This window comes from Enhydra lutris, unplaced genomic scaffold (assembly GCF_002288905.1).
Source record: "Enhydra lutris kenyoni isolate GAN:26980312 unplaced genomic scaffold, ASM228890v2 scaffoldscaffold1, whole genome shotgun sequence".
Taxonomy (NCBI): Eukaryota; Metazoa; Chordata; class Mammalia; order Carnivora; family Mustelidae; genus Enhydra; species Enhydra lutris.
Genome location: NW_019154085.1, coordinates 21,009,976 through 21,025,432, shown reverse-complemented (window position 1 = coordinate 21,025,432; position 15,457 = coordinate 21,009,976). Strand labels below are relative to the sequence as shown.

The 15,457-nt window shown below is 36.3% G+C and overlaps 1 protein-coding gene across 3 annotated transcripts in view; it reads left to right on the top strand.

The window, feature by feature from the left end:
* Positions 1–15,429, top strand: part of LOC111141724 (KAT8 regulatory NSL complex subunit 1 like) — a 140,060-nt gene extending 124,631 nt beyond the window's left edge. For all 3 annotated transcript variants that reach the window (XM_022494528.1, XM_022494521.1, XM_022494513.1), the window contains exons 9-15: positions 3,782–3,910; positions 6,473–6,591; positions 7,378–7,502; positions 9,271–9,322; positions 10,566–10,678; positions 12,255–12,423; positions 13,267–15,429. In XM_022494528.1, the coding sequence (XP_022350236.1) occupies positions 3,782–3,910; positions 6,473–6,591; positions 7,378–7,502; positions 9,271–9,322; positions 10,566–10,678; positions 12,255–12,423; positions 13,267–13,497 (938 nt within the window). In that variant the 3' untranslated portion in view covers positions 13,498–15,429. The remainder of the gene's footprint in view (positions 1–3,781; positions 3,911–6,472; positions 6,592–7,377; positions 7,503–9,270; positions 9,323–10,565; positions 10,679–12,254; positions 12,424–13,266) is intronic.
* Positions 15,430–15,457: the final 28 nt, after the last annotated feature.

Below are 15,457 nucleotides of genomic sequence, written 5' to 3'. Positions count from 1 at the left end.
AGAAAGATAAATATAAACTTAACATTTGTGGAATCTGAATAAAGTGTATATGGACTACTTTTTAATATTGCAAGCTTTCTATAGTCTGAAATTATGTCAAAATGAAGTTTATATTTTAGAGTGGACAGAGAGAGGAACAGTGGCACCACAACCCACACAAGCAAGCCAGAACCCTAGGGCTCAAGCTTCTCCACCTACACTTCCTCGTATCTAAACCCACTGTCAATATAAACTTACTCATCTGTCTCAAACACGGCCTGCTTCATTTCTACCACTTTCACAGTCCAATCTAATGATCCCTTATCTATACTGCTGAAACAGCCTGATCAGTTTTTTTCCCTCCAATCCCTGTAGCTAGTGATCTTTGGAAAATGTAAGTCTACTTATATCACTGTTCCCTACCTCCATTCCTTAAAATGTGTGACAGAGGGAATATTATAGGAGACCCCTAAAGCCCTACCTAGGACAACCCCTACCTGTTCATGGTTCTTTCTCATTATCCTGCCTTACTCTATACTACTTGCTGTTCCACTGCCAAAATTTATTTGTTGTTTTGGGCCTTTGTTCGTACCATTCTCTCTTCCTTCCCTTTGCCATCAGTGATTTCTGTTCATATTTGAAATCTTGTCGCTTTGCCTGGGTACTTTTCCTAGAGCTCTCTTCTTGTTAAATACTCCATTAACTTCTCTAAATAGTACTTCTCTTTTCTGTTATGCATTGATTACAGTTTTTGAGATGCTTATAAACTTCATTAGTAGCAAGGATCATGACTGTTTTTGCTCACCAGTGTCCCAAGGGTAGAACACAGTGCCTGGTATGTAATCAGCTCTCTATAAAGTTACTGAATGAATAAATCAAAGGGAAGAAAGGGAAGGCAGGAAATAGAGATACTAGGTCAAGGTGTGTTTTAGGATAGAATGCGGGAGATTTTGGAGAGCAAGAACTGAAAGGCTAAGAGGGTTGTAAGTAGGTGAAGAGAATGTGCAGTCTGATTTTGAATTGTCCTATATTTCCTACTGTTTCAAGAGTCCACCGCAACCTTATGATACTAAGGAAAAAGTCGTATAAAGAAGACTCAAGTAAATTCAGTAAGAAGTGCCACCTTAGGAAAGGCTGAAGTTTCTTCAAAAAGGTTAATTTGGTTCTAGAAATAAGGAAGATGGTGAATTGCTTTTAGAAGGGTGAATTGACTGGTATTTGTTTTAAAATACTCCAGAAATGTTTCCATTAAAACAAGAGAGAGCATTACTGGGACACCTGCATGTATCAGGCATATTAATTATTCTAAAACCTCTCACAATTCTAGTTACACCCTTCTAGAAATGAGTTTGAAATTATGCCTGCCAATTCATTTTTTTTTTAAGATTTTATTTATTACCACATATTATTTATTACTACTTTATTACCACAAGTAGGCAGAGCAAGAGACAGAGGGAGAGGGAGAAGCAGGCTCCTCATGGAGCAGGGAGCCCGACATGGGGCTCGATCCCAGGATCCTGGGATCATGACCCGAGCTGAGGGCAGAGGCTTAACCCACTGAGCCACCCAGGTGCCCCCCAATTCATTCTGTTTTATATTTAACATCTTTCTCTGCATTCTTTTGGGTGGTAAGAAATCTTGGGGGCCATCTTAGAATCCTGCCATTTTCCCTGAGCTCTTTAAATTTTTTTTTTTTTTTTTTTTTTTTTTTAAGATTTGAGAGAAAGAGAGGCAAAGAGAAAGGGAAGTCCCAAGCAGACTCTGCGCTGATCTCACAATCTGATATCAGGAATGGAGCCAAAACTGAGTTGGGCACTCAACCAGCTGAAGCCACCCAGGCACCCCTCCCTCCCTGAGCTCCTTAAAGTCACTATTCTGTTTTCCATCGTTTACTTTTGCCTTGTCAATTTGATCCTCATGACTTTGCAGTAATCTTTTAAATCCATTTTCTGGTAACTTTTAGGGTATCCTTGTTGTGAAGTGATGTATGATTAGGATTTTTTCTTTCCCCACTTGATACTCAAATGAGTTCTTAAAATCTTAATGGAAAAATTTTTGTCTATCATTTCTTCAACTTTGTCTCTCATTCTGTTATGTTGCCCCACTTCGTCCTTTTCTCCCCCCATATGAAATACCACAAGAGTGGTAGAAATACCACTCTTTTCCTTTCACTTGTACAATTCCCCTGCCAACCCACTTGACTGCCTTGTTCAGCCATGTCCATTCTACTACTCAGACCTGGTAGTGATGGTTGTTTTTAAATTTGAGCAATTATATTTTCCATCTCTGAGGTCTCTCTTAAGGAACCTTTTGCCTATTTCTTTTGGCAATGTTGTTTTTAAAAGACTTGTTTGTATTCTGTGAATCCATTCACTGTTTCTGGGTGGTTGTTTGTACTTCATTTTTTATGGTGCTCTGCAGACTACTGGAGTTCTGTGTTCTCACCTTTAAAGTTGATATTCACTATTAATATTTTCTGCCACTGTTATTTATGAGATCCTTTTCATGGATGGCACAGAAATTTGCACTCGGTAGTGTGCAGAAGCAGTTAGGGACCGACAGGACATATTTCAAAGTGAGGCACTGGGCATTGCTTTCTCTCTCCCCCCATCCATTTCTCTGCCCAAGACTCTCAGATTGTTACCTATTAAGGCAAATAATCTCAAGGAGTGTGGCTGAGGAGTTGGCATGTGTAGTTACCCTATCAGATAACTATCCATCTAGGTAAATTGTCCTGCACCATTTCCCTTTCCTCTAGGTCTAGAGCACCTCTGATGATCCTATTTTTGTGGCAGCACTTTCCCACGTGCTTTTTTGCACTGTTTGCTCTTTAAATTCCGCATGATGTCTTTCAGAGATTCCACACAAATTCTGCTTTACTTACAAGTTCCCTTTTGTTGCTTGCTGATGGGGATGTATATATGCAGATCTAGACATGTCTATGTATAAATCTTTTGTCTATTATTTTTAGAGCGCTTTGTCATCTTGAAATCAGAACCCATTATTGTTAGTAGGCCGTCCTCCCCCTCCCCCGTGTTGGTGAGATTTGGGACTTCAGCCTGCATTTCTTTTTCATCTCTAAACCCTTCAAAAAGGAAGCCAATTTGGCTATTAAGCTAGTACTGGAAATATGGGGTTCAGATAGGCAATAATGATAAAACTACATTTATTGAATACTTACCATGTCAGATATCCTTCTAATGACTATTATCGGGATTAACTCATTTAATCCTCATTAAGCCCATGACAGCTGTTCTTACTCCTATTTTACAGATAAGGCAACTGAGGCACAGAGATATTAAGTGACATAAAAGTTTGAGAATACCAGTGCTTTTAAAAAGTGAAAGAATGGTGCTGGGTACTGTCAGTTTGATGAAATCTGGTTCTTGCTCAAGAGGTCCCTATTTATTGTGATTCTGTAGAATCTTTATCCTGAATTACTTTCAGATTTAAGGGGGTGGGGAGCTAATTTAGGGGTTCAGATTATATTCGGCCAAGATTTACAGACCGGAACGAACCCAAGATTTTGTAATTGAGAAGACTTTGGAAAAGGTCACCTTTCCTTTTCATCCACTTCAAGTAATGGAGCAACTATAGGAAATTGGGCACTTCTTGAAGATGTTTTTAAGGAACATTATGGGTATTTTCAGTTTAGGAACATTCCATTTTGATATGTAAGTCTCTCTCTCGTTACATTTATTTTGAACTGGTGTATTAATGTTCTGCAATGTTTTAAGTAAAAACATTAACATGTTCATTATGTGTTAAGGAAAATTTCACATTTCCTTTCTATTTGTTTTAGTACATAATACTTCTCTGAATCAATGGAGAAATGGATATTCTCCTACTTGCAAGCCTCAAATAAGGTCAGAATCTTCTGCACAGCTGTTCCAGGGAAGAAAGAAAAGACACTTGAGTGAAACAGCATTAGGTAGGTTAAAATGAAGACATAAGCACTAGTACTAAAAACTGAAAATAAAATTATCTTCAAAGAACCTCTGCTTCATGGAAATTTATAATCCAGAATAGTCCCTATTATATAAAATATCCGTGGTCCTATTAATGTTAAACAGCGTATTCATGTAGTCAGTTCAGAATTGTTTGTGGACTGGGCATCCATCCACTTAATGACAGGGATTTCCTTCCTATATTCCCTAACTAGGGTTATCTTCTCATGACTGTCCTCCTAAACAGAACTTAAGCCAGCGTCGTGTTCGGGACTCAGATATGTCAGCAGAGTTGCCTTACAACCGTATCTGGTACTTACATGGATGTCACGTTCACTGTCGGTTCACTGAAGCTTCCTTAGGAACCTACAGTTCCAAGATGACCAACAGATATTTTTGAAACTAGAACTCTTCTAGTAATACCAAGTGGGGTTCGTTATAGGGATTTAGGACTATCAGTTTCCAGAGTTATTGCAAATAATGATTAAAAAGTAAAACTTACCAGAAAATATACATTTTAAATGGCAACATATTTACACTTTGTTCCTGTTCATTGTTCCAGTAGACAGAACACTATATGCATTAGTCAAGTGTTCCCCAGATGTAGTATGTCAGTATACCCAATAATTTACAAACTGCATTCAAGATGTACTGGACTGTAATTATACTTAATGGATTTAACATATTTATCACTAATATCTCTAGATATTAGTCTAGAACTGCCACCATATCAGCCCAGGTCACTACCTGAAAATCACTACCAGATGAACTAGTATGGCGCAAAATAAAACTCCTAGCCACAAGCAGAGATTGCATTGTGCTTTTTTAGTACCACAATCTTAGAGACAACCAAGACACCTTAGCTTTTGAAGAACTTACATACACATACAGATCTTCCTCTCTTGACTTACGACATGGTGACATTCCAATAAGCCCATGATAACTTGAAAATACCTTGAGTCAAAAAAGTATTTAATAACACTAACCTACCACCCATAGCTTAGCCTCAAATGGGCTGAGAACACTTAATTAACCTAAGTTGGGCAAAATAATCTAACACAAGGCTTATTTTAAAATAAAGCACTGAAAGGCACCTGGGTGTTTCAGTTGGCTAAGCAGCTGCCTTTGGCTCAGGTCCTCATTGGGATTGAGCCCCGCATTGGGGCTCCCTGCTTGGTGGAGAGTCTGCTTCTCCCTCACCCTCTCCCTGTCACTCTGCCTACTTGTGCTATTTCTGTCATATAAATAAAATAAAAATTAACAGTAATGTGTTGAATATCCCATGTAATTTATTGACTACTGTACTGAAACAGTATGAATTGCCGTATGGGTAGAGAATGGTTGCAAGTGTATTGATTATTTATCTTCATGATCACATGGCTGACTGGAAGCTGTGGCTTGTTGCCGCTGCCCAGCATGGGTATCCTGTTGCATAATGCTAGCCCAGAAAAAGGTCAAAATTCAAGGTATAATTTCCACTAAAGGCCCTGTCACTTTTGGACCATCATAAAGTTGAAAAATCCTAAGCTGAACCATTGTAAATTGAGGGCTGTATATGTATCAACACACAGAAGAACTTGTCTCTCTTAATAAAACCCACTATGAATTCACATTACCTAAGATATAAAATGTTTCACTTGAATTGATCTAACTTCAAGTTTGATGGAAATACAGGAAGAGAACTAGTAAGATGCTATACTACAAAGAGCTAACTAGGTAACTCCCTAATATGCAGAACACCTTAACAAATGTCATGAAAAACAAACTCTTCCAGACTGCAAGAAACCTAAAAGACAATAACCAATTTCAGTATATGGATCCTGATTTGAAGAATCTACTAACCAACCATAAAGGACATTTTTTAGCAACTAGAAAAATGTAAATATGGACAGGGTATTAGATTTTAGGAAAACGCTTTTTAAGTTCAGAAGTAAAATAAGGGTGGTAAAGTGAATAAATAAATACATATTCACAAATAGGGAATCAAAACAAATGGAAAAAGGAAACATGGAAGAAAGAGAAAATACCAAGAATAGCAACAAAGTTCTAATCAATATCTTGAGATAAAAAGAGAAATTCCATCCATAAAATAAGGACAGTATAAATGAGTGACAGACCAAGAACTTTCAGTAGAAAAAGTCTCAAGTAGAATGGTCTGAAGATCAAGTTACGGGTATCTCCCAGAAATCAGAATAAAGTCAAAGATATAAGAAAATGAGAAAGTATAGAGAAAATTAAAGGGTAAGTCTTTGGAGGTTAACTTCCAAATAATAGGCATTACAGAAAACATGAACAGAGTAAAGAGAAGGGATGAGATTAAAAAAAATGAGATATACTGGATAAAAACTTGCCAGGTCCCCTGAAAGTGGAAATAATTGTGACAGAACTGTGGGTAAGATTTTTTTTCATTTCCTTAAATTTTTGATACATAAATTTTAAAAAAGAAAATCAAACATAAGGAATTATGTTACCTAAGTAGGAAAGTAATTTTAATACCTATCAGTCCTGTTAATGTATGACATTCTCCATGGTTCTTTCCATGTCAGGAGAAAGAACCAGATTTGAAGAATTTGCTTTTCAACGCACAGAACCAGGATCCCATAGCAATTTTACTGCTGTTACTAATGTCAATGTTATATCAAGAACCCAGAATTCATCATCACAAGTAGGTTTTTTTGCATATTGAACTCTAAAACTGCTTTGTAGACTTAAAACTGGCTGATAAACTAGAATATTTTGTTAATCTATAAACAACAGCCTTACTTTGCTAGCACATATTGGCTTATTTAGGAATATCTTACTAGGTAACGATAAATTTGATTGAACTTTTGTTTTAAACTAGTGAGCTAATTACTCACTAGCTAATTACTAGTGAGCTAATTGATTATGGCATTTTATTTTCTTGTGTGAAAAACTATCGCTAACTGTTCCTACTCCTTACCATGAAGCTTCGTGAGAATCCAGCACTCATATTGTTCTTATGCTTTTATCATCTGGTCAGAAAACAGAGGTTAAAAGGCAAAAGGATTTAGAAAAAACTGTAAAGCTCAAGGACCAGGAACACATAAATGAAAATTATAAAAATGATCTTTACTAAGTTAACACACCAAATATTTTCAAAGTCTTTCCTAATAAGGAAGTGTGTTTGTTAAACGGTCATTTTCTTGACATTTAGGGGACTTTATGGTAACCTTCTTTGATAAGAGTTTTGAAACTTAAGGTATTCATATTTTTTATGGTCTTAAAAATAAGTTTATATGTATTTTATGTATGCAGACACAAATGTACACTGCATACCTGCCAGCAGGAACTGTGTTGTTTTATACAAGATAGGCACTGTTCTTGTTTTTGTTAACATTTTATACTCAGGCCTATCATATTTATAAAACATGTATAGTATACCTCATGAGAAGAGGGCATCTTATAAAACTACTGTGACCCTACTTTGCAGAATACTGCACGACGGAGATTGAGAAGTGAGAGCTCTTACGACATAGATAATATCGTGATTCCCATGTCATTAGTTGCCCCAGCTAAGTTAGAGAAACTCCAATACAAGGAAATACTTACTCCAAGGTATGTATACTTACATCTTCCTATTTTCTTTCTTCCTTTTCTTGATAAACTTAAATTTTCAGACTGAAGTTAAAATTTTAATTAATTAAAGGAAGATGCTCATCTCTTCTTCCACTTGTAAAACCATGGAGGGAAAATGATGCAACAAACCTTTATATTACTCATGCTGAAAAAAAGTGCCATATATTATCACTTTGTCAATTTTTATGAAGAACTAGGAATTCCTAAGACTGACTGACTCTGCACTCTTAAGTCTTTTATATAGTAATATTTAGTTATTATATATATATGTGTATATATATATGTATATATATATAAAATATGGCACAAAAAGGTACTTTAGGGATGTAAATAAGTATAACAACAAATAATCCTTGCTCTTTAAAATGGAGTTTTGCACAAGATTGCAAAAGAGTTCAAAGAAAGCAACTACCTTTGCAAGGAATATTCGCATTATAAGACAGTAGACTTGTCAAAACAACAAAAATTAAGATTTTGAGGTATTGTTGCCAAGTCAGCAACAGATTAGTAGGAAGATCTGGGAAGACGTCATGAAGAATAGTTTATTCACACAGGGAAACCGCAAAAAGGTACACAGACAAGTGTGCAAGGCTAAACGGGAGAGAGATTTTGTGTAGCGTGATAAAGTTATGGCTAGAAAAGAAATTAGAACCAGATTATAGAGGTCCCAGAATGCCATACACAGATCTGCTTCCTACTGGCACTGAAGTTTAGTCAGTTTTTTTTTTTTTTAAGCAACGACGAAAGTAGTTTTTTAAGAACATGAATCTGGCAGCAGGAAGTAGAAGAGGTTGAAAACAGAGATAAAAGCTCACTGACAACTACAGTAATTCCTACCATCTCTATTCTTGCTGATTTTCAAATTTTCTTATCCCTAATTACTCTGAGGTATTAAGAGCTCTTAAGAGGTGCCTGGGTGGCTCAGTTGGTTAAGGGACTGCTTTCAGCTCAGGTTATGATCCTGGAGTCCCGGGATCAAGTCCTGCATTGGACTCCCTGCTGGGCAGGAAGTCTGCTTCTCCCTTTGACCCTGCCCCTTCTCATGCTCTCTCTCTCTCAAATAAATAAATAAAATCTTTAAAAAAATTTTTAAAAAAGCTCTTAATACTGTAGGAGGTATATGAGAAATCCTACAGAGAATCTGTTGAGATCTTCTACATAAAAGAAGTAACATTTGTGGTTATGATGTTCTGCAGCAATGATGTTTTTCAATTTACTTTGGAAGCTGGAGCTGGCTGGTTGGGTTGGTTGGTTAAATACAAAGGAATTCTGGGGTTCAGTAGTTAAACCTGAGAGACCATGATGGGTGTCTTCACACAAATTGGCAAATGCTCAAATCAGAGCTCTTTTCTCCCCATCCTCCCACACCCATACTCCAACCCCTCCCATACTCCACCCCCCCCCCCCCACCCCCCCCCCCCCCCCCCCCCCCCCCAACTATCCTCCCGCCTCCCTGCCAAGCCATTGTATCACCATCTACTGACTTAATTCAAAATTGGTACATTCTTAGGTATAGAATGCAGCTGTGCAGAAGAGACCGTTTACTCTAAGGCCAAAAGTCTCACCTTCTCATCTTTTTTTTTCATAACACAAATTGTTCTCTTTAAAAAGAAAAAGTATGAAAATACAACCATTTGAATTAATGGAAGCCCCGAGAAAAGAAAACATTACTGCATTGGCTGTGCTTAGAGAATATAATTGCTACACTTAGCTAACAAAAGCTGAAATTGGTTTGTATCTTCAACAGCTGGAGGATGGCTGTTCTTCAGCCTTTGGATGAATACCATGTAGGTGAAGAGGTAAGTTGCCTTTCACTTATGGATAATTACACTTTATATATTATGAAGCCTGCTTAAATTTGGTATTTGAGGAACTAAAGTGAAATATATAAGCTCCTTAACATATACTGATTTTAACATATACTGATATTTTTTCACTTATGAAAACAAAATTCTTCATTAAGGATATTAGTTTCATAAGGAAAACATTTTTGTGCAAATTTGCAAAGACAATTTATGAAGAAATGTAGTAAAAACACAAATCATTTGCTTACATAAATTGTTGAAATACCGAATTTATATCAATAACTATATTCATTCCCAGTATTAGTCATATTTTCCTGCATGAAGAGATTTAGTCTTAATATTTAAGTCTACAATACCACATTCAAAATGTTGGGAGCAGACGGCTTTTGATTTTGGAAACCTTTGGACTTGAGAAAGTAATGTGAACGTGATAGATACATCACATAAGACATAGAGGGAGTCTAGAATAGATTGTTTCTCAGAAAATAGTTCTAGAATTTGGACAGATCAGGCTATGCCACTGAACGAATTAGGAACACTTACTGTTTCAGAGTTCAAGAATTGCAGGAAAGGGACGGAGAGCCTGTATGGGTAAAACTTACATTAAGACAAGAACAATTTCATGGAAAAATACCAAATAACCAGGCTAATTTGAAGGTGATATTCTGCAGTAGCAGTATAATGCATTTTCTGTCATAATCTTTCTAGGCCCACTGACTGTGTTTTTCAATCTCTAATAATACCTTTGTAATGCCCTCCCTCCTTTAACGTGCTCTTCCCTAGTTTAGAATGAGCCTAGCCACGAAACCCAGATTCTTAAACTACTACCACCAAAGTCTTAGAATTCCAGATAAGTCATTAGTTAAATGAATTTTCTTTCCTCAGTTTTACTTTTCTTTGATATTAACATTCCTAGAACATATATTCCATAAAGAGCAATCAATATAAACCTTTGAATGAATTAAACATTAAGAATTTTTTAATGCAAAGCACTGTGAACCTATCTGTAATCTAGATAAGTCTACAACATTAACAGATTAGGGAAAAAGTTCTAAAAGAAAAAAAAGTCAACTCCCTCTAATTTTGGAATTGGAAGCTCATCTCATAACAGTTGTTCTCTGAATTTAGATTTACTTTATAATTTTCTTCCTATTTTGTTCTCTTGATGAGGAACTGACACCTGTTCTCATATTTCAAAATGTTTCTGATAAAAGAAAAACTTTATTTCTAATTCCAGGTAGAAGATCTTTCTGATGAAGTCTTCTCCCTAAGACACAAAAAATACGAAGAGAGAGAGCAAGCCAGATGGTCACTATGGGAACAAAGCAAGTGGCATAGAAGAAACAGCAGGCAGGTGTTATCAATTTATAACCTCAAACCATGAAATCCATGTGGAATCAACAAAAATTCTGCATGATTAATGAGAGAGACCACTAAAAATGAAGAATAACATCCGTTATTTTTCTACTAGAAGCAAAACACGGCATTTACTGAGTACATTCAAAATATATTTGGCTAATTACAGTGATGAAATGCATTTCTGTATTTTCCTCCACTATTTCCTCATGCTTATTGTTAGCCTGAGGAATAGATTTAACTCCACAAATAATGTGAAAATCCTCCCTAGATAAAGTAGGTCATTTCAGTACACTCTAACAGCAGACCTAACACTAGGGATTAGAATCTGGGTGATCTATTTTCACATAACCTCTTAAAAAACACGTTCTTAAAAAAATTTTCTCAAGAAACCTATCTAGTCTAAAAAGCAGATGATCTAAAATACTTTGAAAATATGACTTTGGGGGAAAGGAAATCCTAAAAACATAATTAGTAATTATATATTTGAGAAAGTCCATGGTACTTTATATTTACATTTGATTGTGTTTTAATATAGCCAAAACTCACAGAGCAAGATCATGTTCAAGTCTGGTAGTCCACTAAATTTGGTGTGGGACTCATTTACTTAGTACAGGTGACCCCTGAACACAGGTTTGAACTATATGGGTCCACTTATACATGGACTTTTTATAGTACAGTCCTATAAATGTGTAACATTTCCTTTTTTCTAGCTTACTTTATTGTAAGAATATAGTATATAATAAATATAACATACAAAATGTGTGAATCGATTCTTTACATTATCGGTAAGGCTTCCTGGAGAACAGTAGTAGGCTATTAGTAATTAACGTTTTGGGAGAATCAAAAGTTACATGCAATTTTTGACTGCATAGCAGGTTTGGTGCTAACCCCTGTGTTATTCAAGGGTCCGCTGTATTTTTCTTTGCCTTTTTTTTTTTTTTTTTTTAAGATTTTATTTTTAAGTAATCTCCCCACACCCAACTCGGGGCTAGAACTCACAACCCGGAGATCAAGAGTCACAAGCTATACCAATTGAGCCAGGCACCCCTCAGCTGTATTTTTAAAACACATTTCTCTGTTTAGGTCTCAAAATACCAGATTTGTTGTAGATCCTTATTCCAAGAGCTGTCTTAACACACACACACACACACACACACGACTCAGTTCTCATCTTTCTCCACATTCCAGAGATACAACTTTCTGGAAGTAAAGAGGAAAATGTGAATCAAGTCCTACATGGATGACATTGTAACAGAGAATACTCTGGGAAATCAGCAAGACTGTAGAAGTCAAGTAACTGTCCTTTCTCATTTAAAAACAAAATAATAACAAACCCCAAACTCAAACCCACTACTACAATTTGGCAAATTCATAAAGTATTATTTCTAAGATACTGTTTAAGTCTTGAGGTAACATCAGGAAGATCAGATGAATTTTTTAAAATCTTCTGAGCAGGACTGTTTAAAGAAAAGCTACGAAATTCAATTGATTTAGTGACACCTTGGGGTTGTTCATAAAATGTTAAGGCCTGAAGAAGTAACAAGTATTTTTTTGATTTTCTTGCTAGAGCCTACAGTAAAAATGTGGAAGGACAGGACTTGCTTTTGAAAGAGTACCCTAGTGACTTCAGTGGTGGCCAGCACTGTGCTGCTGGAAGTCCTGCTGAGCTCTCTTCAGAGAGCCAGGATCTTGGTGCACAGGGCTCACCTTCATTAAATGAAAGTCAAGAAATCAAGGTAAGTGGAATATATACAACTAGTTAAACCTCCTTTTAAATTAAGCCTTTTAACTTTTTAAAAGGCTGTGTGTGTAGAAAGTGCTTGTTGCAAATTATGTAACAAATCAGAGGGTATGTATTCAAGTGTTCTAGTTCTGTCACTAATACATACTTTAACTTTTCCTTAAAGTGTCAGTATCTAGTTTCACATACTCACTTCTCTGAAGCGAGAATTCTATCCAAGTTTCACTACAAAACCAACCTATTAGAGAGAACAGCACCTTGGCTGTGACATAGTAAATGCTAGCTGCTATTTCTCTTCTTTTTCTAAGAGATTTTTACCTGTCTCCCCATAGATCCAGTTCTTACCTCACAGGGAGTGTTTTTCTAACACAGCATCTATGTTTTTGCACCGTTCTTCATAGGAGGTATGGGAAAAGAAGAACAAGATCTAGAACGGAGATCACAAACTATAGAAATTAATTGGCAAGCCGGAGAAAGTTTGGGGAAGGAAGAGTCAATAGGTGTCTATAATTATGGGCCAAAAATGACATGAAAGTAGGAGATCCACACACACTGAAAGGGGCTTTCTGAGCGCACTCCAATGCTGAAAATGAAAACTGATGCTCTCCAGCAGTGTCTCCTCTTCGTGGAAGGGCACAGTGAAAACCTAATTCCCAAAGGTCTCTAGCAATTCCCAGTAACGACCCATTTGAGTTGCTAGATATTCAGGTCGAAATGAAAGTTTGCATTTATGCACTAAAGAACAAACAGGAATTACAAAATTGACATTTAAGGATTATTTGATACGTGAATTTAAACAAATCAGTTGAAACTTAACTGAAAATGTTCTCTCTTTCAGTCTTTGTGGTGGGAACGACGGACTTTTCCGCTGAAGGACGAAGACACAGAAGCCTTACTATGCGAGGATGAAAAGAAGGATCACAGTGAAAGTCTGAGCCCAGCCTCCCGTGGTGAAGTCTTCTGTCCCAGTGCACCAGAGAACAGTCACCATCCAAAAAGGCAGGCAGACGAAATGGAAGAGTACAAACCTTTTGGTCTAGGACTTACTCATATTAAAAAAAATAGGTGACAGGGAACAGGTTTAAAAAAGTATGTACGTGAATGGAAAACGGGGGGGAAAAAAAAAAGCCCTGCTTTCCATCCCCCACCCCCTTCAGTCACAGTTCCAGAGTAAAAGCATGTACTGCATGTATTAATCTTTTATGCTGTTATAAAACAGGCAAGGTAGGTCTTTTTCCTTCTTGAACCACAGGAATAACTAGCTTTTCACCTACAAGACAAGTGCTAGTCTTTTGTGTTTATGATGCAAATCACAAGCACCAAAAAATTAACTGCTGCAATCTGTTGTTAAATCACATTACTGGGTAAATGACTTTTCAAAGACTGTGTGTGTGTGTGTGTGTGTGTGTGTGTACACACACACGCACATACATATACACCTGTGCATCAAATGACAACTCTTTTTCCTGTACATTTCTATGTAATTTCTAGGGTGATTCATTAAAATTACCTCAGAAATATATTATACACATATGTGTGTATAGAGTATACATACCTATATACACACACATCATTTTTAAAAACACTGGCAGTGACCACTCCACTTGAAAATGCATGCATGAACTACCCCATGAAATGTAAGCTGTACTCTAAACAAAGCAGAGGTTCCAGTGATAATGGATATCTAAAAGTCTTGGTTATGGGGAGATAAGTTTTTAAAAAACACGTTTAACCAGTAGAAGTTATTTATGGAAATTTCTATACAAGATAACACAATATGCCTTTATCTAAAATCACTGTTATCTGTTAGACTAAGGGTTACTTTCCATTCGCTCCTAACAGATTAAGACAAGCAAAGTACAGTTAAATATTGGTCTCTTTTAAAACCTGAATTTTATCTATTTTATGTATCTCATGGAGAGAAGACACCAACTTAAAATAAGCAACAGGAAAGTCCTATCAGTATATAACAGTATAAAAAACTGTTGTATTTCTAGTTAATTTGGTTTTTCCTTACTCTAGCTCACTCAATTCAAATAAGCATCTATTCTTACTTGTATCCTAGAGTGAGAAAATTTTTCAAAGGATAACGCTTCAATACTGAATACAGGAGTGTATGTTAAGGAAAGTTCCTTTTGAAGCTATCACATAACTTTCTCTATGTAAAAGCTGAGGCAGTTTCTCTCATATAAAAAAAAAAAAAAGGTTATTCAAGTTATAATACCCATAGAACTGACAATCCTGACCATCTGGCCTAGTCGGGGGGGGATTTGACACTAAGTTTTTTGTTAGGGATTGGAAATTATACTAGTCCCTTTAAGGAAGAAAAAAAATGCAAATTCAATACTGACAAATTTTTGCTGTAGTTTTACTGTACATTTATTTTTAAAAAAAGGAAACAAAAGCCAGACAAACCGAAGTTGTCTAGGCAAATAAGCTCAAATCTTTGTCATGTCCGACATTATAATCTTCTATGTAAGTTTTTTAATTAAAGTTATTTCTATATGCCTCGTGTGGTCTGATTTGATTAAACGCCACCTATTCACGGCACAAACCTTTCCTAAGTCAAAATAAAAGGACAAATTTTTACCTTGTAGGATAGAAAAAACCAAGGAAGCTCTCATGTGGAAGTGTTAATGTTCTCATTTTGCCTTATTTCTTAAAACTCACAGTAGCCTAAAGAAGTTTAATGATACTAGTCACCTGTTTCCTTCCTGCCATACGTATTATATAGCAAGAGTGTTGGCAAGAATGAAGTAACAGATAACATATTTGTGGTCAAAGTATAATCGGGGACACAGTTTTAAGTATTTAGTGTACGGATTAACTCTGTACCTTGTCATCTTTTGGCCTACCTCGTCTTTGCTGGATTAATACAATATATATCCTTGGGGTCAAATCCATAGTATCCAGAATATCCTCAGCCATCTGGTTCTGCTTTAGCGTAAAATTAGACTGCAAATAAGACAATGTTACAATAAAGAGACTTCCTTTGCCTATCTACATCCCAAGGGCTCCATCTGTTAAAA